The 23,105-nt window shown below is 38.8% G+C and overlaps 1 protein-coding gene across 1 annotated transcript; it reads right to left on the bottom strand.

The window, feature by feature from the left end:
* Positions 1–485: 485 nt before the first annotated feature.
* Positions 486–19,566, bottom strand: gsna (gelsolin a). Its single transcript, XM_015010017.2, has 16 exons — positions 19,411–19,566; positions 14,003–14,203; positions 12,405–12,559; positions 12,031–12,192; positions 11,756–11,905; positions 11,589–11,678; positions 10,214–10,346; positions 9,837–10,141; positions 8,906–9,039; positions 8,059–8,149; positions 5,012–5,182; positions 3,144–3,321; positions 2,570–2,691; positions 2,380–2,457; positions 2,234–2,294; positions 486–1,038 (listed from the first exon to the last, which is right to left on the bottom strand). The coding sequence occupies exons 2-16, from the start codon at positions 14,196–14,198 to the stop codon at positions 869–871; spliced, it is 2,196 nt and encodes a 731-aa protein (XP_014865503.2). The 5' UTR covers positions 14,199–14,203; positions 19,411–19,566; the 3' UTR covers positions 486–868.
* Between the last annotated feature and the right edge of the window lie 3,539 nt (positions 19,567–23,105).

Below are 23,105 nucleotides of genomic sequence, written 5' to 3'. Positions count from 1 at the left end.
TTTAAGAAAATTTCTGCCAAAAATCCTGAAAATATTTGAGACAAAAAAAAAGGAAATTTCTGAATAAAAAAAAGATTCAGAAATTATTTTTACTAATTTTTTACAGGAAATTTACTAGAAGATTTTTGACTTTCAGAAATGATCTGAGTTTCAAAAGTTTTAAGTTTTTGAGTTTTGAAACTCAGAAATTTCTACTGTTTTTTTTCTCAAAAATTTCTTAGAATTTTTATCTACAATTGCCCTAATATGTTGTAATTTTTACATGTTTACTTTTGAAAAACAAAAACCATAAATTTAAAGCTTTTGTCAAAAACTCCATACACAACACCAGAGCTGAGGATGTTCAAAGTTTATGCATCTTATTTTTTACCAGCTTGTTTTCTGTGATTTTTAAATTCAATATTTAATATTTATGAGGACTTTAAATAAAGACTCGACCCACAGACACATTTGTGAGCTGGTTTGTGAATGAAAGACGACAGAAATGTGTTGAATTTGGTTTATTTGAAACGGAGGCAGCTGCATTTCTTTTTAAAGGAGTCTGGTTTCTGGCGATAATTAAAAAATAAATACAGAAATGAAAGAAATCAGCAAACAGGTCCTGTACCTTTAAAACAAAATGAGATTAAGGCATCGCTTGTTTTCCATCTGAGCTGCGGATTCAATATAAAATTAGAACAGGCTACGATAAAAGTTTAAAAGTGCAAAACAAAATTTCTCCTGTTGGTTCTAATACAAACGAAGGCACTGATGTGGCACTAATGGCTAAAAACTAAAACAAAGTGAGCTGGAAGCTAAGAAACAAAGCCTTTCCTGGCGTTCGTTGCATGATGCTTGAAGAGGAAGAGTGACGATGGCGGTGAATCGCTCACAGAGCCAGTTCTGCCATGGCCCGCTCCAGCGGGTCGCTGGTCCAGTAGTCGTGGTCCCAGCCCAGGAACCAGCCGGTGAACGTGGGCGGCTCGAAGCCCTGCTTGATCTTGACGATGGGGGTCCGGGCGTCTCTGTTGGCCGGGTCCGTCTCGATGTAGCGCACCGCTGAGGGAGCAGGAAGCCATCTTTACTGTTTTCATCAGGGTCTTAACTGAATGTTCTTAAAGGGCCGGTTCAGCCAGAATATACTGATAAAACCAATTAAACTGGTAAAATACCAGCATTCAGTAAGTGTTTCTTAAAATTAAATCAAACGTCCTTTCAATCAAAATGACACATTTTGTGGTGCTAATTTAGTAAAGATTTTTTTACAATACTTGCGTTATATGTGGCTTTTTAATAATCGCCATATCGATCATGGACTATAACCTGAGGCTCAGGCAGCTGTCACTTTTTTTGGCCAATTTTGAGAAAAAAAGTGCAGTAAAAATCAGAAAAAATTTTGATTTTGTGAATTTTGCAGATTAGTGAAAAACTGGAGGGACTTATTGATGTAATTTGGAGTCCAGAGGGCCACATATAAAGCTAGAGTGGGCCAGATTTGGCCCCTGGGCCTCGAGTTTGACACCTGTGACTTCCCAACATAAAATGGAAATCCGGTATTTAGCCCTTTTTGATCTGAAACAATAATGATCAAACAAATTTAAAAATGTTTTTTATTTTAATAAGGCAACAGTTTGAATCCCTTTTTATGGCTTTGAATCATTAATGATATACAGATTTTTAAAATTTCTTATTTTTGAGCAGGTAAAACTAAAAATTAATTTGATTTAACTAATTTTGTGACCCACCAGTATTTCAAATTAGCCAGTTTTGGCAAAAAGTTTGGACACCACTATTCTAGAACAGCAGTACATCTTAGTTCACTAAATTAGACAAAACTTTAGTTACGAGTTACAAATAACTTTTCAGCAGGATATAGGAGCTTGTTTTCAATCAATAATTCCTTAATATTGATGAATAGTTCTAGTTTATTTATAACATGGGAAAAATGTCTTGTAATAAGTGAATTAATCGGCCAGTGCAACTAGAACTTGGTTGCTAGGTGACGGGCTGGGCGTTGCTAGGTAACAGCGGAATATTCTACCAATGGAACAAGAACTTTTTAAAACCAATATTAAGGAATTATTTATTTAAAACAAGCTCATGTTTCTTGCTGAAAAGTTACTTGAAAGCTAGATTTTCTTATTTCAAGAGTACTGAGTAGAAACTAGACTGAAAATAGTTAAGATTTTGTGTTTTTACGAAAGTTTCTTTAGTTTCTGTTTGTAAGGTGTGAATATTTTCTGTTTATTCTCACCAGACGCCATTGCTTCAGTTTTTTCTTCCTCCTGAGCTTCATTCCCGATCCAAACAAACACCTGAAGTGAAAAAGGTTTGGTTCAGGTTATATCATCGTCCTTATTAGCACAGAACTGATAGCAGACAGGAAGTTGTGACGTTTACCTGCTCCCAGGTGTCGAGGATCATGACATCATCAGTGGCGAGGTCATCCTGGGTCATCTCCCCGGGAACCTCCTCGATCTGTGAGGGAGAACGGTTGTTGGGTGAACCGAAGCTGGAATCCCGTCTTAATTAGTTCTTTTTTTTCTCTGGACATTGTCAGGAGTTTTAAAATTTGTTGGGAAAAACTTACGATGAAGTTCCCGGTTTTATTGGAGCAGGCAAAGAGTCGCGGCGGGTGAGCGTCCATCTTGTCCTTGAGTCTGGTGGATGTGCGGTACTCTGCCTTCCCACCCAGAGCGGCCCAGAACTGATCTGGAAAAATAACACGCCGTCACTTTAAGAACCCTTTGTCTTCTAGTAAACCAGGTTTACTGTAGCTAATGACCGCCTTACGCTGCAAAAACACAAAATCTTACCAAGTACTTTATAATACAAATATCGTAGTTCACTTGAAGTAAGACAGAACTAACTTACAAGTAACTTTTCAGCATGAAACAGGAGCTTGATTTAAGTGAATAATTCCTTAATTTGATGATAAAGTTCTAGTTCCACTGGTAGATTATGTCACCTTTAAAATTGGAATTATTTCTGGAATAAGTGAAATAATCTGTCCATATTTAATCATATTAAGGAATTATTTACCTAAAACAAGCCCCTATATCTTGCTGAAAAGTAACTTCTAAGGTAGTTTTGTTTTATTTCACTAAATATTTGCACTAGATGATGATTTCTTGGTAAGGTTTTGTGTTTTGCAGTGTGCTCACCAGTTTCTCCTCCCTCTGAAAGCTCGTCGGACGCCGACACTCCCAGGATGCCGCACAGCTGCTGAGCTCCCTGCTTCTCCGTGTCGCTGGCGCCCACTCCCACCCACAGGGAGGCGCCGTCGGGGCTCACAAGAACGAAAGCATCATTGGAGTTCAGGTTGGAGGCCACGGCGTCGAGCTGCAGGAACACAGAGAGGCTGAAGGCTAACGGGCTAAAACAACACAAAATCTACTTTTGCTTTAGTTTCTAATGCAAAACCAACAGGGAGCTTTTCAGGGAAATATAGGTGCTTGTTTTAAAGGTGACCCATTATGATTCCTTGAACAGGTTAGGATGTAAAATTGTAATGAAAAATGTTCATTACAATTTTTGCACAAATAATTCTTAGATAATCAGATTTTAGTCTAATTAGTTCTGCTTATTTTGAGCTGTTTTCGGACATCTTGTCACTTTAAATCCAGATAAGCTGCTGCTATTCTAAACGTTTACACTCGCACGTAAAAATGACTGCAAACAAATGTGTAATTATACAATTGTGTAATTGAAAAGCAGAAGTGGAGCCTCCTGCGCTACAACAAGAATGCAAGTTCCTGTATGGCAAGTCGACACCAAAACACTTGTCTTTTCCAGCAGCCGTTGTACAGTGGTTAAAACTAGCTGACCAAACTTGCTGAAGCTCAGCGTGGGTTGCTAGGTGACGGGCGGAACTCTTCTGGGGTTCCTAGGTAACAGCTGAGTTCCCTTGGTTGTGACTTAACTATCAGGAAGTTTGTGAAACGGCTCATTTTCCAGACACCAAAAAACATGAAACAATAACCACCAGAGTGAAATTTTTTTTTAAACGTTTAAACTGTTTTTAGAAGCAGTAGAAACCCAAAGGGTTTATTAAAAACGTGCAAAATGTGAATTTTACATAATAGGTCCGCTTTAAGTCAGTAAATCCTTAATATTAATGAATAAGTACTAGGTATAATTGAAATAATCCGACTATGGAATTAGAACCTTTCATTAATATTAAGAAACTATTGGCTTAAGTCAAGTTTGTATTTATTGCTGACAAGTTACTTGTAAGTTAGTTTTGTCCTATTTAAAGTGTAAATAAGGTACATCGGTGGAACATGAGTCAGACGCATATCTGAGATAAAATCACACCACAAACTGTTTTGTCATTGTTTGCTTCCATAGATATCTGCGGTCACATCAGTTTCACTGCAGAATTAGATAGATAGAATTAAAACAGCGCCACAGAAATGCAGGTTTTAGAGCAAAGCAATGAAAAGTGAGGGAGTTAAAACACCCAGATCCTCCCTCTTCATGTTGATTTAAAAGTTTTAGTTTGACTGGAACAATATTTAAGTTATAACAAGACATTTTTACCATATGAACAGTGAAATAATCTGCCAGTGAAACTGAGTTTTTAATCATGTTAATTAACTTTTTAACAACATTAATGTTGTTAAAAAGTTACTTGTAAGTTAGTTTTCCCTTATTTCAATTAGATATTTGCAGTAGAAACTGGACTAAAAATACTTTCAGTTTTTTTACAGCACATCAATTCGTAGTCAAACAAGAGCAAATGGTGTTTGGGGACTATTTTCAGCAGCGGATTAATACAGATCTAGAAGGTTTATGGTGCCAGCAGGACGGCGCCTGAAAATAAACTACAGTGTGTCTGTTAATAACCGAGCAGACCTCTCTCTGCGGCGCTGCACGGCGTTTAATCTGCTCTGAGGCGCAGAGGAATCAGCTCTGCTCCGGCTAAGCAGGCGACACTTGTTAAGGCTGGCGCCGGGCCTCTTCACGGGATAAATCGACTCCAAATAGATAAACAAGAAGCAGACAGAACGACGTGACGATCACCACTCACCTCCACGGCTCTGGTGTGCCCCGCAGAGTTGGAGCGCACCTGGAAGAGCCGGGTCTCTGCCGGAGCCGACTGGCCTCCGTCCCTGGACGTCCCGCCCCTGTAGACCACCATGGGCTGGCCGCCGAACAGGCTCATGAGGTGGGCCGGCTCCTTGCCCTGGACCACCCTCACCTGGCGCACAGACAGCAGCGTTAGCCGGTTCAGACGGGACGCTCAGAGCTCAGAGCTGTGTGTTATCCACATCATCAAATGCTGATTAAGATCAACGTCATCAAAACGATCAATGAATACAATCATGTTATAGTCTACACAATCACTGCTGAGTGCAAATATATGACTGGAAATGTGAGTTGTCATTAAAACTCTACAAGCAGGTTGAGACTCAATCACTGTTAATCCATGTGCAAACATTTTGATGGAAAGTTTATGGGAAGGATAAACTGATTAAATTAATGCAACTGCTTACTAGCACTCTCTACATGTAGGGTAAGCCATGATAGACAGTCTCTAAACAAACTGGCTGTTCACTAATATACAAACATATTGATGGAAAGCTTAGTGGAAGGAAAAAGTATATGTAGGCAAGCTACAACTGTGGCTTAACCACTCTGAGTTGTCATTAAAATGCTCCACAAACAGGCTAAGACTCAAGGATCATCACTAAAGAAGCTGGCTGGTAACCATAGTGCAAGCATATTAATGTAAAGTTTAGTGGAAGGAAAACTGTTTTTTAAAAATCTACAACTTCTGACTGGATGGCCATTGACACCTTCCATATGGAGAGTAAGCCACAAAAACCTAATTTCTAGTACTCCATGCATTCCATTTCCATGCAATGGAAATGGAATGCATTCATTTCAAGTTTTTGAAAAATGATTTTCCTTCCACTAAACTTTTCATGACTATGTATCCATGTTGGTGAACAGCCAGCTTATTTAGTGACTTAACCTTCTTGTAGTGTTTTATTGACAACTCACAGTTGAATCTTGCCTACAAACATATTTCTACCACACTTTTTCCTTCCACTCAACTTTCAATCAATATGCTTTCACAGTGTGAACAGACAGTTTATTTAGGAATCGTTAATTGTGACCTTCTCTATCAACCTGCAAGCCACAATGCCACATTTTTATGTTAAAATTCCCTTTTAGATTTTTTTTAGGTCCCTTTAATTTTTTTTATTAACTCTGAGCTGAAAATCATTGAAATTAAAAGAACTGAACGTTTTAAATACGTTCTGTAATAAATTGTTCTATGCTGTAGTTTTTATAATGAACACCAGATGGCAGCAGAGAGTTAAACTGTGGCAGTTAGGAGACTCGAAGTCATGTCCGCCATCTTTATTTTTAGCTGTGACGCGGCGCCGTCAGTCAACAATCCAGATCATGCTAATCCCGAAGAGCCAGGAGAGATAAATATTTACAGACGAGCTCCGGATCAGATCAACAGACGTGATGAACGTGTGAAACAGCACGTTCATCACGTCTGCAGCGCAGTTTGACCAAATATCCATAAAGCTTTGTAACGGCTGGTGATGTCACTTCCTGTTGGATGAATCGCCGTAGTCAGCAGGGAACGGAGCGAACAGGAAAGCAGAAAACGGTCTAGTTCATGTAAAAGTCTAGAATGTTTATTATTTATGTGGTTTTAAAAGAAAGTACACCCTGCACAAAAACAAACAGCTGATTGAGTGAGAAAGTAAGTACACCTTTCAGCAGAAACAACTCAGTCATTTTCCATCTAATTCTTCCTTCCAGTGTTGCTTCACTGTTTTTGTACAACTCCCACCACAGCGATTAAACAGACTGAGGTCCAACCTTTGACTAGGACATTGCAACACTGTGCCTTTTTTCTTGTTTAGTCTGTGCGGTTTTTAGATAAACTTCAACTTCCAGACTGGTGGCCTCACCTTCAAGGTCGACTCAGTGACCCCAACGTGCCCACATCACCACACCGCCACCACCGTGCCTACATGATGAGTGTGAGCAATTTTCTCCATTCAGGGTTTGTTCGTTACGGACAAATATCTCCACTTTCATGGCTAAGACAGCAAATGCTTTAGTTACTATTTCCCCGTATTAAGGAAGCAGCAGGGGTGTACTTAGTTTTAAACAGATTTCTCTTGTGATTTTATAAACATTAAAGTCATTGAATGACTGGAAATGTGCAAAATTAGTTTGTCTTGCTCACTTCAGGTTCAGTTTTAAAACAAATTTAGATCTCCATAGAACAGAAGGAGGGTGTACTTTCGTTTCAAAATAACTGTAGGTGCACAAACTTAAATTTTGCAATAGGATTTATTTAAATTAAAACAATTTTGAGCGTTGCAATAGAGGAAAGGGGTTAGTTTGGAGATGATGTGGCAGAAGGACAATTTCTACAATGGCATATAAAAGCAATTGTAGATAGAAAGGGGAGTATTATATATTTTGAGATGATACATGGAAATTTCAGTGTTGGAAAAATTACAAATTTGCTAGAAACTCAGAAATTTTGAGATTAATCTCAGAAAATTTTCTATTTCTAATTGTTTCAAAAGTTTAACTTTTTTACTTTTGAAATTTCTGAATCTTTCCTCAAATTTTTTTTACTTTTGGAGTTCAGAAATGTCCTTTTTCTTCCTAGAAAATTTCTGAAATTTATGACAAAATTTCTGAACTTTTGACAGAAATGTACTCATCCTTTTTATTTCTTTCATCTACAATGGCCCCAGTACGCCGTTGCTGTCTGATTCTGCATGAATGGATTGTTTTCTTGCAGCAACATAAACACAAAATGTTTTCCTTGCGAGGTGAGGTCAGAGGTAAAGGTCATACGGTTAGTTCAACATCAGCGGAGGAGAAGCAGGCAGGGAGGGAAATACCTGTGTGGTTATAGGAGCACCAACAACCTGAGGATTCGGGGCAGAAACCAACGAGCAAAGCAGCAGCAGAAGAAAAATAAAAACAGAACGGGGAATGAAAGGATGGAAAGGTCAGGAGGAAACGGAGCCGAGAGTTCATGAGCGTAAGGAAAGAGGAAGTCGCCATGACAACAACGAGTCGCACCTGGACAGGACCGCCGCCGAGCTCGTCGTCCAGCTGGGAGCCGAGGATCGCACAGGCGCCGATTTCATCCTGACTGGAGTCCGATCCCTGCCTGGAAAACAAAACCAAACATTTTGGAAACAGAAAAGTTATGAGGAAGTTTTCAGACGGTGAAAAGCCACAAAGGGGCTGTATTAACTTAAAGTTTAGTGGAAGGAAAATCTGTGGTAGAAAATTTTAAAAAATTCACTGCAAAAGCAAAGAAAAAATACTTTTGGTCTAGTTTTTAGATTAACTTACAGGTATGTTTTCAAGAAGATAAAGCAGCTTGTTTTAAGTAAATAATTCCTTAATATTTATGAAAACTTCTAGTTCCATTGGCAGATTATTTAATTTATAAGATGGGAAAATGTTTGGTTGTAAATTAAATAATCTACAAGTGGAACTAGAACTTTTCCAACAATATTAAGGAATATTTTGCTAAAAACAAGCTCCTGTATTTTGCTAAAAAGTTACTTGTAAGTTAATTTTGTCTAATTTCAAGTGCCAGAAACTAAAACATTAAGATTTTTACAGTGGAAAGATTTTATTTACATTTTTAACAAACCAAATACTTGCTTACCTTTATATCAAGATGTGAAATATAACATGCACTAAAATATTTGTATTAGAAACTGAGGTCACTGCTGTACCTAATAATACTAATAAAAGTTTAGTGGAAGGAAAACATATGGTACAAACAGGGATAAACACAACCTTAAGATTTAAAATCAAAGCCAATTTGGGCGACCGCTGTGAGGCTTAATAAACTTCGCTGAAGCAGACGTGTTAGACGAAGGAAAGGTGCTGAAGTGCGGCGTCTTCTCACCACATGTAGATGATGTGTCCCTGCCGTCCTCCATGGCGGTAGTTGTACAGGATGATGTAGCTGTCTCCTCCGAAGAACTGTCCATATGTGGACGGATCCACCGCCACCTTATCGGATCCCTCAATACGCCAGATCTGACATGGTGACGAACAAATAGATCAGTATTTGTCTTAATTGTCTTAAATATTTCCACCTGAAATATTCTGCTAAACTCACAATAATAAGATCAATAGAAACTATGATTTAATGCTGCAGATTAATAAGTGTTGTGTTACTGTAATGCTTTTACATTTGCTGCTCATTCTGAGTTACTTTTAACTCAGAAAGTTAGCAGAGAGAATTATGGAGCCCCCTAGTGGACATGGGGGGATTTTATTTTCTTTTGTGTTAAATTGCAAAAGTACAACAAGAAAAAAATAAATGAAATTCTGAAAATAAAGTCATAATATCAAGGCTTTTTTCTTGTATTACTTTGATTTTATTCTCATATTATTTTGACTTTATTCTTGAAATTTAATTACTTTATTATCAAATTATTTAATCTTTATTGTCGTATTTTAACTTTATTCTCGAAATTTTACGACTTTATTCTCTCACAGGTTAAGAATATTCTGGTAATATTATGACTTTATTCTGACATCATTTCAACTCTTGTATGGTTGTTCTCATAATATGACATTCTTGTAATCTTGACTTCATATTATTTTAACTTTAGTCTTGTACGACTTTGCTCTCAAACAAGTTTATTGTCATAAAAATAAATATCGTTGTAATATTCTGACTTTATCCTTTTGGTTTATTTTTTGTAGTATGGCTCTAATACTCCATCGTACTTTTGCGATTCAACGCAGAAGAAAAGAAATCCCCCCGATGTCCAGCAGGGGGCTCCGTAGCTAACTGAGAGCTGCTGCGTTGACCAATCCCGTCTCACCTGCTTCTCTCCGCTGCCGTCGTCCACCATGCCGTGCTGCGCCGCCATGGCCGACGACTCGTGCAGGCTGGCGGCGTCGAACGCCACCTTCTCGATCTTGGCGATGCTGTTGGCGATGTAGGCGACGCCCAGACCCTCCGTCTGGTCTTTGTCGCGCCAGTTCTTGAAGAACTGCTTGAAGAGCGGCGTCTCGCCCGACTCCGGCAGGATCTGGACCTCCGTGTGTTTGGGGTAGCCCATCTTCTTGATGAACTCGTCGGCTGCCTTCAGCGCCGCCTTTCGTTCGTCCATGTTGGCGTCTTTGCCTGGAGAAAGAATCACTGAGTTCAGCTTCCGCTGCTGGGAGAAGTACTTCCTGTGACGAAGTTTACGCCGACCTTTCCAGACGAAGATCTTGCCGTCGGAGCCGTGGTCCAGGATGAAGCAGTCGCCGGACTCCAGGGCGCTCTGAGCGAACGGGTTCTCCGCCGCCACCAGAGTAACGGTCATGCCGCCGCTGGCATTGGAAACCTGGAACATGTGAAACAGGAAGAGTCATGTCCCAGTACCAACCAGTACGACGTAAAAAAACAACCAGAATGAGGACGGATCTGTCCGGAAGTCCACATCACCCCGAACTGAGGAGAATCTGGAGAGTTGGGATTGGACTGGCTGGGATTACAGCTTCCTGTTGCAGTAAACTGAGCTCTAGCGCTAAAGCTAAGTTTAAGTGGACAACATTATTTGGTAACACTTTATTTGAAGGGGGTTGAATAAGACTGTCATGACACTTTCATAAACATGACATAGCACATGTCATGAACATCAATAAGCCTTCATGAATATTTATGACTGTTGTCATAAAGCGTCATTCGGTAAATTATGACACTTTTAATACAAAGTTGACATTATTCAAAATGTCGTTGTTATGACAACTTGACATTAACCAAGAAATCATTACTGTTTAAACTTTACCTTTAATAACATAAAGTTACCTAATTTTTAAAGTGCAATCAGTAAGACTTTTATAACAAATTTACATCAGTAATGATTTCTTGGTTAATGTCAAGTTGTCATAACAAAGAGATTTCGAATAATGTCAACTTTGTATTAAAAGTGTCATAATTTACTGAATGACGTTTTATGACAACAGTCATAAATATTCATGAAGGCTTGTTCATGTTCATGACAGGTGTTATGTCATGTTTATGACAGTGTCATGACAGTCTTATTCACCCCCCTTCAAATAAAGTGTTACCCATTATTTTGATGTTGATGTCAATAAAACTAACATCCTGTAGCGGCTAGTTCTGCTACAGCACTTCCGCTAACTTCCTGTTTTGGCTATAGCCTTGCTTAAGCACGTTTAACAAACGTTTCTCCTGACATGACCACTTTCACTGCGTTTTTCAGGTCACCTGACTCAAATCGCCTGGTTTTGAGCTGATGTTTACAAGCTGTAAAAGTGACTGACACACCTGAACTTAACGATTTGGATGGTTGAGCAAATGGTGTGGGATGTTTGTAAAGCAGTTAATAGGCCACCTATCAATCCAGACAATCTGTTTTATTATGTTTACACACATAAACTAGAGGAAGTCAAACAAGTGTAAAACCTTCAGAAAGGAGAAGTTTGGTTTTGGGTTATTGTTCTCTATGCAGATGACATTCAGTCGTTTGTAACGCTAAGCCTGAGAACCGTTTAAATGTAATCAGACGAAGTGGAGGTGTGATTCGATCCTCTGTCATCTGCTCACACATTCACGCTCTGACCTTGTACAGTTTCGCCCGCTTCCTGTTTGAGGCATCAGCTTTGACGTCATCCGAAGCCCCAGGAGGCAGATCTGGTTTGGGCCCCAGAACCTGTGAGCAGAGGCAGCGGTTTCAGTAAACGACTCTGTTTGTTTGGCCGTTTGCTTCAGTGGGTTTTCCGGTCGGACCTCCGTCATCTTCTCCCTCTCCGCTCCCTCGTCGCAGACGTACACCCGGGCCCTGCCGCTGCGCTCGTTGTCACGGATACCCTTGGCCACCTGCGTAGCCTTGAGCTTCTCGAAGCGGTTGCTCTGGGAGCCACACCACTGGTAGATCTCCTGCGGGATGAGAGGAAGAGCCCAGAGATAAACCAATTAAATTAGCAGAAGCAGCTGGTTTATTTGTTTCTGGTCAGATGATATTTTGTTCCATAACTAATGAGGATTTTCTCCGTCTGACTCACAGCCCCCAGGTCCAAGATGAAGCAGTCGCCCTGGTTGAAGCTGTCCCAGCTGACTGGCACCTCCGTTGCCCGGACGACACGCCGACCTTTGACCTGGAGCACCCGCTGCACCGTCACCTCATTGGTCACAACGTGTTTGAACCCAGAAGCCACGCCTCCTTTCTGGAAGGTAGATTTATATTTATTTATTTCAAACAGGAAACATAAAGAAAAGAGTAACTGAGACAGAGAAACATGTGCATGTGGGACCTTTGGATGTTAGTTTTCATCTGGAAATGTTGTGCATCCACACAACGCTGGAGGGCAAATAGACGATTCTCTTATCGGTAGGCAGAACAATCCTGTTAGCTAAAGGAAACCTGGAGACGTCCTACCATGTACTTGATTCCAGATTTGAAGTAGCCCAGAAACGTTTTGGACTCGTGTCCCTGCACCTCGCGGTACTGGATGGGTTTCCCCCCGAGGAAGTCGTCCATCTGGACAGTAAAGATGGCCGCCGCGCCGCTCTCATCCTGGCTGCAGAAATCACCTACATCGGAAAAATAAATACACTTTATCAGTATCGTTTGTTCTTAGTCCAAAAGATACAAAGACTTTAAATTTAGCGGTGAATCTGTAAAGACACAAAACATTTTTCATTTATTTTCCTATATTTCTCCATATTTCCAATTATTTTGGATCTGATTCCAGTTTGAACCAGATTTTCACTCCTTTAGGAACCAGAATAACAACTTATAGTGGGAAATCTGTTTTTTTTTAGACACATAACCAAGTACAGAGCTCAGTTATAGCTTTTAAAAACAAAAACACCAAACAGTATTGTGAGTTTAAAACATAAATCAATCATAAAGCGTAAGCCACCCAAACACAGCTCTCTTAATCATCTACCAACAGTCGGTTCCAATAAGGAATCAATAAAGATAAGCTTACTTCAAATAATGAAACCGTAAGCTTAAGATAATATGGTAAAAGAAAAAAATGGCTTAAACCAACATTTGTGATGCAAATTCATCAACTATTCTGCTTCTGGAATAAAGACACCAATAAAATGTTATTTATTTTTACTCCTAGCATGTTTGTAGGTAGAAAAAGGAAACTGGAAGTTTTATGTTTTTACTATTTTATAATATAATTCTGCTTTTAATGTGTCACCAATTCCTGCACTGTAAAAACACAAAATCTTACCAAGTATTTTTGTGCAGTTTTTAGTCAAATGTCTTAATACATTAAAATAAGAGGAAACTAATTAAAAGTAACTTTTCAGTAAGCTATAAGAGCTTGTTTTACATAAATAATATTTTAATATTGATTAAAAAACATATTATTTTTTAATATTCATTTTTTTAGTTTAATATTTAAAAATGTGCAAATTTTTCTTACTATAAAAATTAATAGAAAACATTTTTCTAGTATTAAAAATAAAAAATAATTTGTCAGATTATTTCACTTATAAAATGTGAATAGTTTCTTGTAAGTGAAATAATATCTCCTTATTTGATCAATATTAATGAATTATTTACGTAAACAATCTCCTGTATGTTGCTGAAAAGTTAATTGTAAGTTTGTTTTGTTTTATTTTGAGATATTTGCTCAGTAAACTGGATAAAAACGTTTGGTAGGATTTTGAGTTTTTACAGTGTGGTAAAAAAAAAGGCGAAGCTGGTCATTCAGTGATTTCACATTTTATCCATCGTCGTGTTTACTGATGTTTTTGCGAGCAGGAGAGCCGTTCTGTGCAGAAACTGTTGGATAATAAAATGTCTACAGGAATTTCAGGGAAACATGCAAAGCAGCAAAACAGTTTACTGAGAATCCAGAGGAACAAAGTCAGAGCCATCATCATCATCATCATCATCATCATCATCATCATCATCACGCCTTGCAAGTCAAACAGAGTCGCAACGGGAAAACTGAAAACATCTCGGTTTTTAAATATAAATACAGAGATATTTATGTTTTCTCTAATTCTCACCCAGCCAGAAGTGGAGGTCGTACTGCAGGTTCCCGGATCGCTGCTTGATGGTGTTGAGGATGAGGTAGGCGTCGCCGGTGTAGAACCCGCCGTACAGGTTCTCCGGAACCGGCACCAGGTCGAAGTTCTCCACCCTCCACACCTGCAGACCCGGGTTCTGACCGGCCCGCTGGAACTCGGCGTGCTGCGCTGCCATCCTGCCTACAGAGGGAAACACTGCGGATGAGCCTCAGGCTGCGGCCGCCGCGCCCTTTGAGCGCCGTCGCCACGGTTACGCAGATAAAGATCAGGGCTCTGGGTGGTTATTAACAAGCGTGAGGATGATTCACCGCCAAGAGGAAATCCTGGTGGTGGCAACCGAAACGCTGCGTGTGCAGAAAGCCGAAGCAGGAAGAGAAAAACGTAATTTACTGCTGAACACTGTAAAAACACAAAACCCTGCCAAGTAATTTAGTCTAATTTTTATGGCACATAATAAGACAAAACTAACTTAAAGTAACTTTTCAGCAGAGCTTGTTTTAAGTTAATAATATTGATGAAAAAGTTCTAGTGCCATTTTTATACTATTTTACGTATAATGACAATTTTTCCAGGTTAAGTTAAATAATCTGCAGTAGGACTAAGAATTTTTTGTCAATAGTAAGTAATTACTAGCTTAAAACAAGCCTCTACATCTCACTAAATAATACTTGCTAGTTTTTGTCTTATTTAAAGTGTTTTTAAGATATTTGCCATAAAAATTAAACTAAAATACTTGCTAAGGTTTTGTGTTTTTACAGTGTTCTTTGTATTAATTCCCACTTTCAGCCAAAACGTTTCACACCAACTGTCACATTTTGTCACTTTACAACCACAAGCCACAACAAGGTCGCAGATACGGCTGCTTAACAACTTCTGAAATCTGAAAAGTGTGGCTTGCATTTGTAATCAGCTACAGTCTCGACTTTGTTGAACCGACTGTCACTGCAGTTCCAGATGCAAGTCTTACTGGAGAGAGCCTCACTCTTCAAGTCTCGCCCCATATCCTTAATTAGATTTAGTTCTGGACTTTGACTAGGCCATTCTAACACAGATTTCTTTTGATGTATGTCATCCGCTAACAGGTTTTCTTCTATCAGCTCCACCAGCTGTTTGTTTTCAGACAAGCAGAAACATGTCCGTCCTGAACACCTGCGCTCACAAATAACAAACACTTCATCCTTATCCAGAAGATGCTCGGCGCCACAGGGACAGATTAGGTTTATCTGAACCGGGTTGTATGGAAGACCATTAGGGACGTTACGAGAAATAAAATTCTGACAGTTAAATCTGCGATTTTTCTCTCAGAAATTTGACTGTTTTCTCAGAACAGTCAAATTTCTGTCTTTTCACAGAATTTTAACTTTTTTTCCTCATAATTAAGACTTTGTTCTACGAAATTGGACTTTTTTCCTTCAGAATTTGGACTTTAATCTCAGATTTTTTTAACTTATTTTTCAAAATATTTACTTTTTCTGAAATTTTTTTTAAACTTTCTTTTCAGAATTCAGGTATTTTCTCAGACTTCTAACTTTAATCTCAGAATTGTAACATTTTTCTCAGAATTTAGATTTTTTTTTCTCCTTCCTTATGGTTGCAACCTCGAGTTGAACATTTTATTTTTAGTTACATTTCAAGAAGCAGTTTGGACAGTAAACGCAACAGATACTGAAAACAATCTGCAGCAAACCAGAACTTCACATCTTTAAAATTTAATTCCCAGCTGTTTTAAACTCCATTTTTTTTTTTTTTGTATTTAAGAACTAACAGTTTGTTTTTCCACAGGAATGCAGTTTGAGCCCACAGACACGGCAGGAATCTGATCCCGACCCGGCAGAGGGATCAGAGGGAAGTGATTCTGAGTCCAGGGAACCGAGACCAGCTTCTCTTTTTGTTCGCCTCGTTTCTCCTCTTCCTCTTATGTAACAGTGAAGCTCAAACACTGAAAACTGAAACACATCCTGTTATTCACAAACTGATATTTTATCGTATATATTATCAGAAACTAATAAAACTAAATTAAGACGACAGTTTGTCGCACCAGATCACAGGTCTGCAGTGGCTCTTATTAAAACATATATAATAACAAATGCTGCTTTTCAGCCACTTTTTAATTGTTTTCCTGCAATATTTGCCTTGAATTTCCACAAAAAGTGCCACTAAAAGCACCAGGAACATGTTTTCATATGTTTCACAGCAACATTTGCAGAGTTAAATCAACAATCGCTGGCATAGTTACAACTATTTAAAGTGTTAAAATGACTCCAGCTCTTGTTGAAATAACTCTGGAAGAGTTAAATTAATAACTCAATTTGGAAAAGAACCAAATAGACTCGACACACAGTCGATTTAACTCTGCAAAATCTGTGCAAATATATTAGTGCACTTGAAATGAGACAAAGCTAACTTACAAATAACTTTTAAGCAAGTTTAAGTAAATAATTTCTTAATATTGATGAAAAAGCACTAGTTCCACTGGTAGAACATTCCCACTTATAATATGGGAATGCCAGTACTTTTTAACTAAAAAAAGCTCCTATTTCTAGCTGAAAAGTTACTTTTCAGTTAGTTTATTTTATTTGACAATAAGATATTTGCACTGGACACTAGATTAAAGTAATTTGTACCATGTTGTGTTTTTGCAGTGCGTTCGCCTGGTGACTCATGAAGATGTTTTTGGAATAAAAACAGGCTGTTGTCAAACAGAACGGGTCATATGATTGTCGCTCAGCGCCTCTGCAGACGGATCGTGTCCCGGTTCGACCCACCAGCCCTTCCTGTGCGGACAGGCAGCCGGGCCACCCGGCCTCGCATACTTCGTCCCCTCCCCCACTGTCCACCAGCCTGTCTCTCTGTTGTCTGACTGGAAACTCAAACTGCGAAGAAACTGGGAATTCATTTGAAGAGAAACTACGTTTGCATTGTGCTTTGTGGTCCGTCTGCTGCTGAAAAAGAACCCAAAGGTTTAGTTAAGTGGATTTTAAGGCCTTGACAGCCTGTCTGGGGTTTCCATCCCCCACCCTGGTAAAAATAAGAGCCTTCCTCCAGCGGAGAGGAGGGGGTTTCTCATGACTCATTTTCTCCTTGAATGCCATTCTTCCTCATTCTGTTGTGATGCATCAGATACAGATCTGTGCATACCAACATCCTCACTGCTTCCCTCTGGGTTAGGGACGGCCTCCATGTTATGAAGGGATATGACAGTTATTTTTACCAACAACTGACAACACCACAAAATAAACTTAACCAGGCATTAAAAAATGACTGAAGAGTTTATCCCCCCCTGACAAGGCAGCTAGAAGTAGTGAAGGGTGTGGCGTTTTTCCCTAAGTGAAAATGAGTTTCCCCTGAAGCTGCCGTAGCCGTTAGCTTCAGGGGAAACTATGCTAAAGCTAGTTAACTAGCTAGCTTAGCTAAGACAGTTTTGTACGGTTTAATAAGCAGTTAAAAGTGTCCTCAAAGATGATCTCAAATATTTGTGGAGAGAATGAGAGAAATATCCTTAATGGAAGAGTTACAAAAAACCAAAACCAATGAGCTAACGGGCGCTAATTCTACCAATACAACCTCCTCTACACCGTTTGCTAATTAGCATTGATATGTCGCTTCTGCAGGCTGATGGTGTGTGACTGAATGAAATCATTCATCAGGAAGTTTTTAATTAACCTATATTGTAGTTTATTGCCTGCATTATCAGCCATGCTTCAGCTGTTTGAGGACAGGATGCCAAATTAGGGCATCTGGGCTCAACAGCTGAAAGGAAATGTCCCGCATGTCAACAGTAGGAGACGCCCCAGAGTCCAACCCAACAGAAAACATGCACTGTGACAGAAAACTGATGATTAGTTCAGGAAAATCTCATATCTGACTTTCAACTCCTCTTCCTGAGTAGTTTGGTTTTGCTGTCAGACACTTTGAGGATGTGGAGGTAAAACTTCCTCAAAACAGTTTGTCTCCATAGAAACCAAATATGACTCATGACAGGACCAAGAGTCATTCTAACGTCTTTTTTTAACTTTTAGTTGCTGTAATGAAATATTAATGCAAAAACTGGGCATTTTATTCTTTATTAGTTTCTTCTGAAGACAAAAATATTTAATATTAGTTTAACGTTTTGGGGGTTTATAGTTGCATTTAAAGCAATTGTGTCATAATTGTAATATGGATGCTAAAAGAAGTACACTAATTATTAATAATTTTGCATTTTTAGTTGCTTTGGTTAACTTGGAAAGTCATAATAAACATTACTAGTCAATTTGTAAGGACAAACCTTGTGTTGTTAGCAAACTAAAGAGAATCTGAGCCTCAAACGTTAGATAACTTTTAGGTAAACTATAAACTATTTTTAGCTGAGAAAATGAGGTCAATAGGCAGAAAAACATTGTAATAATCTTTGCTAACCATGTTATTGTTTGCAATGATGCAATATGAATATAAATTAGTTTGAATTAGTCAACTCTTATCTTTGAGGAAAAACACATTTTACAATAGGTTTACTAATTAATAAGTAAACATTTTGAGCTCTAAAGCTCAGTTGCACAAGTGAACTGCAGAGTTCACTTGTGTAACTGAGCTCTATAGTAAGGTCTATTAGCTTATTATGAATATAAAAACTAGCGAACCTTTAAATAAATTAGACTGCAAATTATGCATTTTGTAGATCGGCAGCTTTGTAAACAAGTATTATGACTTATTTCAGCTGCCAAAGCTGCATTTAGAATATCTTAGATTTGCTCTATAAAAAAATCTGTGAACAGGCAATTGTAATAAATTGGAGTCACATTTCACAGAAAACTCTGAATAACTGAACCTAAAATAACATCTGTTTGCAACTGCAGCTCTATACATACAGAAAATCGAATTAGATTTAATTAGTAGGACCAGTGATGCAAAAAGTGGGTGGGTACTGAATAGGGGCGCCACCCAAGAGGGGGCGCCAAATTTCTATTTGGGATTTTTCTTTCTTTCTTTTTGTATTTAACAACTGTTTGTACTTTGAAAATATCTAGCTGTACCCATGCAGGTGTGAATACAGAATAAATACAAAATTGCTTGCCATATTTCCCTCATCTTGTAAGAACTGACTGCGTGTGAGTGAGTGAGTGTGCAACCGCAGACATGCGAACTGCAGTTTCAGTCCCATATATGGCGCCTGCTGCGTTGCACAAAGGCAAATAAAAAACACTTTTAGTCTGTTTTTAAATCTCCTCTCCAAAAGAAAAAGTCCGATTAAACAAACGCGATCCTTATTCACCGCGCTTCCTACTGACATCAGGCCGTTATTCCAATCGAGGCCATAAATAGGCTGCAGTAAAACCCAGATTATAATTCCGTAATCTGCCCTCCTGTGATTTAAACAGTGAAGAGATGGTTAGAAACGCGGAGATTACCTGAATGTGGAGGTTGATGGACGGACGGATGGGTGGATGATCGGGTGCTGCCTGGGTGTGAGCGAGCCGATGGGGAGCGCTTCCGAGCTGCAGCCGGGGAGGAGAGGAGTCGAGTCGGCGTGGCAGAGAGCGCTGAGCCGCTGTTTATGCTGCCGGGACGGGACACACCCCGAACAGTCCCCTCCCTGACCCGGCCCGCTGCTGCGGCGTCCCAACACCAAAACGAGCATCCAAATTAACGAAACAAACTGAAAATCACTTATTTTATTCATTTTTACCCTGCTACCCCTAAATAAATAGGTTTTAAACAGAGTTGGGTAGTAACTCGTTACATTTACTCAGTTACATTTACTTTGTAACTTTTTGAGTATTTGTACTTTTACTTTAGTAATTTTATGATTTTTCAAAGTATAAAATTCCTGGATTTTCTACCCATTGAATGAAAAGAAAACATGTTTTAACCAAAAATTCACCATAAACAGACTCAAACCTGCAGTTTCTGTTTAAGTTTCTGAAGTTTTTTTATCGAAAGAAACTGATTTGGAAACATTTTCTTTTGCCTGATTTTGTTATTTTTTGTTACTTATATGAATTATTGTCATTTTCATCTTTAAAATAACAAAATTTCCATTTAACATTATGTTTTGGTCCAACTGATGATGTAATTTTTAGATAATAAATGATTGATAATTTAATCAGTTACTCAGTACTCGAGTAGATATTTTGCTAAATACTTTTGAGTAATTTCTTGGCAGCTTCTTTTTACTTTTAGAATGTGTTGGAATAAAAGTATGTTGAAGTAGTGCTACAATATATGTGAAAGAAAGTGGAAAATTACATTTTCCAAACACGTTATTCTAATGGTGGAATTTGGTGGTGGCAGCATCTTCCTGTGGGAAAACCTTTATTCTCCAGGGGTAGAGAAGGTCAGAGGGGATTGGAAGATGGATGGACAGAAAATATAAAGCTTTTGCTACATAACATTGTAGCAAAAGTTATAATGTTATGTTTTATTTCAAAGTGTATTTGTGTGTTAAAATGGTCTAGTCAAAGTCCAGACGGAAATTCATTGACACAAGACTTGAAAATTGATGTTCAAAAATGTTTTCCATCTAATCTGACGTTGGGCTATTTTATAAGTAAGGATGGGCAAAAGTGTCAGAGCAGAGGATAACTAGCTAGCTTAAATTTTTTGTTTCTTTCTTTATTTTCTAATTCCTATCTTTCTTCCTTTCTTTCTTTACATAGCAGTAGTTATGGTGCAGTTTTAGTTAGTATGTTATCGTTAATTAATTTGAATATATTTACAGATAATTTAACATATGTCCTTATAAGGCCTGAAGAAAACGACTAGAAATTACTTCAGAAATCTGACTGGGTTTTAAATCACAGCTCTTTAGAACTTTGTCGCCCTCTGGTGGCGAAAATATGTAACTGCATATGACTGGCAGTAGCTTGGAAGATGAATAAAATACAATTTTTTCTTCTAAATTGTCTTTTAAATGTATACCCATGAAAACTTCTTAGGCATTTTTAGACTTTATAATTACAAACATGGCTATAAGACTTCAAAAGAGAGTTTCATCAGATAATTACAGTTCTGTTTCTTTTCTTTTAGAGTTGCCATTTGTGTCCTTTCTTCCCTTTTTCATCATTGCTGTTTTTGCAGTAGTGTACAAACACTGTATTTTAGTCCTCTTTACTTGGCATGCTCAGTCTTTCAAGGAGAAACGGAGTCTGACGTATCCATGTGGGCGGCGGAGCTGTTGCTCACCCAAGTCAAGGCCTGCGTGTTTGTGCTATAAGACATTTATGGAGCGCATTGATACCTCCAGCCGAGAAGTGGATCCTTTAAAGCACACATGACTCACAGAAAATACTGCAAGAAGGAAAACATTCAAAAGGGATTTTAGTCACACCAAAGGCAGTAATATGTTGATAGTTAATCTATGTTATGTAAGTTATGTAGACGTAATATTGTCCTCTTCAGCTGGTTGTGACTCTTTTATATTGCATGTATTGGACTCTAAATGCAATTTGTACCCCTGTTTGGACAACTTTTGGGCAGTGGCCAAGCGTCTCACCCTGTCTTTAAGGGTGAGACTCTTAAAGACAGGGTGACATTCATGAAGAAGGAGGAGTTCAAGTACCAAAGATACTTGAACTCCTCTTGGGACAAGATCTCATCCTCGACCCAGAAAAGACACTCTATACCCTTTTCCAGAGACAACTGTCTAGGATTTGGAGATGCTGCTCTAATGAAAGCTGAAGATTACAATCTGTTGAAGTTAAGAGGACAACATCATCTGCAAAAAGTAGCAACCTGATCCTGATACCTCCAACACGGATCCCCTCAACACTTTAGCTGTACCTAGAAACTATGCCAATGAAGGTTATGAACTGAATCAGTGACAAAGGGCAACCTAAATACAACTCTGACCAGAAATGATAGTAATGCTGACCCCGGTTGTAGAAGGACCAAAAGAAGCTTGGTACCCCATAATCCCAAAGTACGACCCACTGGACTCCTAGAGGGACACAGCCAGACGTCTTCTCCAAATCCACAGAAACAAAACATGAACTGTCAAGGCCCTGACAACTTGTGTCTTTTTGTTTGTTTTGTTTTTTGGGGGGGATTTTGAGCTTGTAATTCTCCCATGAAGGACATAAGTGCACATTCTCTTGATGTCGTTGTGGGTTCGTTTTGGATCACCTTCATAAGATATCAGTTTGCTTTTGGGGTTGAAGTATCCAGTATTTGGTGGAGGGACTAATACCCACAAATACTTGACTCGCTTTAAGGATGCTTATAACTGTCTATTAACACTTATAAACTGAAGAGATGAATTCTTCATTAATTCTGCATTAATACATACAGTGGAAACTAATGCTAAGCTAGGTAGTTAGCTAGTGCTGAGACAGTTTCCCCTGAAGGTAGCATCTACTGTAGGGGTGTCAAACTCATTTTCATCTTGGGCCGCATCAAGGTCACAAATGTCCTTAAAGGGCCAGATGCGACAGAATGTAACAATTAAACTACTCGTTAAGAAACTATTAAAATATTATAGCGTGTTTGATAAGTACTCCATCCATCCATCCATCCATCCATCCATCCATCCATCCATCCATCCATCCATCCATCCATCCATCCATCCATCCATCCATCCATCCATCCATCCATCCATCCATCCATCATCCATCCATCCATCATCCATCCATCCATCCATCCATCCATCCATTTTCTTTACACCCTTGTCCCTTAGTGGGGTCAGGAGGGGTGTTGGTGCCTATCTCCAGCTAACGTTCCGGGCGAGAGGCGTGGTACACCCTGGACAGGTCGCCGGTATGTCGCAGTTGATAAGTACTCCTTGAAACATAAATAATTTTAACATCTTTTCACATTTATGTAATTTGGTCCTATAGAAATGAAAACTAATTTGATTTGACTTGTAAAATAATATCTAAGCACACAACTGTTATCAGTCTATGTGACCCTCTCAAATCTAAAGGGCCACATAAATAGCTATGATGGGCCGCATTTGGCCCACGAGCCTTGAGTTTGACACCTGTGGTGTAGAGGGTGTTCCTATGTTTTTGTATTTGATAGATAGATAGATAGATAGATAGATAGATAGATAGATAGATAGATAGATAGATAGATAGATAGATAGATAGATAGATAGATAGAAGGCGCC

This window comes from Poecilia mexicana, unplaced genomic scaffold, assembly GCF_051168715.1.
Source record: "Poecilia mexicana isolate PSO_F unplaced genomic scaffold, ASM5116871v1 scaffold_12, whole genome shotgun sequence".
Lineage (NCBI taxonomy): Eukaryota > Metazoa > Chordata > Actinopteri > Cyprinodontiformes > Poeciliidae > Poecilia > Poecilia mexicana.
Note: the sequence above shows the minus strand (reverse complement) of the source record. Positions and strands in the feature narration are given on the sequence as shown.

Bases quoted from the DNA above. Each gene is read 5' to 3' on its own strand.
- gsna (XM_015010017.2), bottom strand. From the start codon at position 14,198: ATGGCAGCGCAGCACGCCGAGTTCCAGCGGGCCGGTCAGAACCCGGGT. The intron at 11,906-12,030 runs GTGAGTCAGACG...CTCATCCCGCAG, and splicing joins TCATCTTGGACCTGGGGGCT to GAGATCTACCAGTGGTGTGG. The intron at 2,295-2,379 runs GTAAACGTCACA...TTTTCACTTCAG, and splicing joins TCCTCGACACCTGGGAGCAG to GTGTTTGTTTGGATCGGGAA.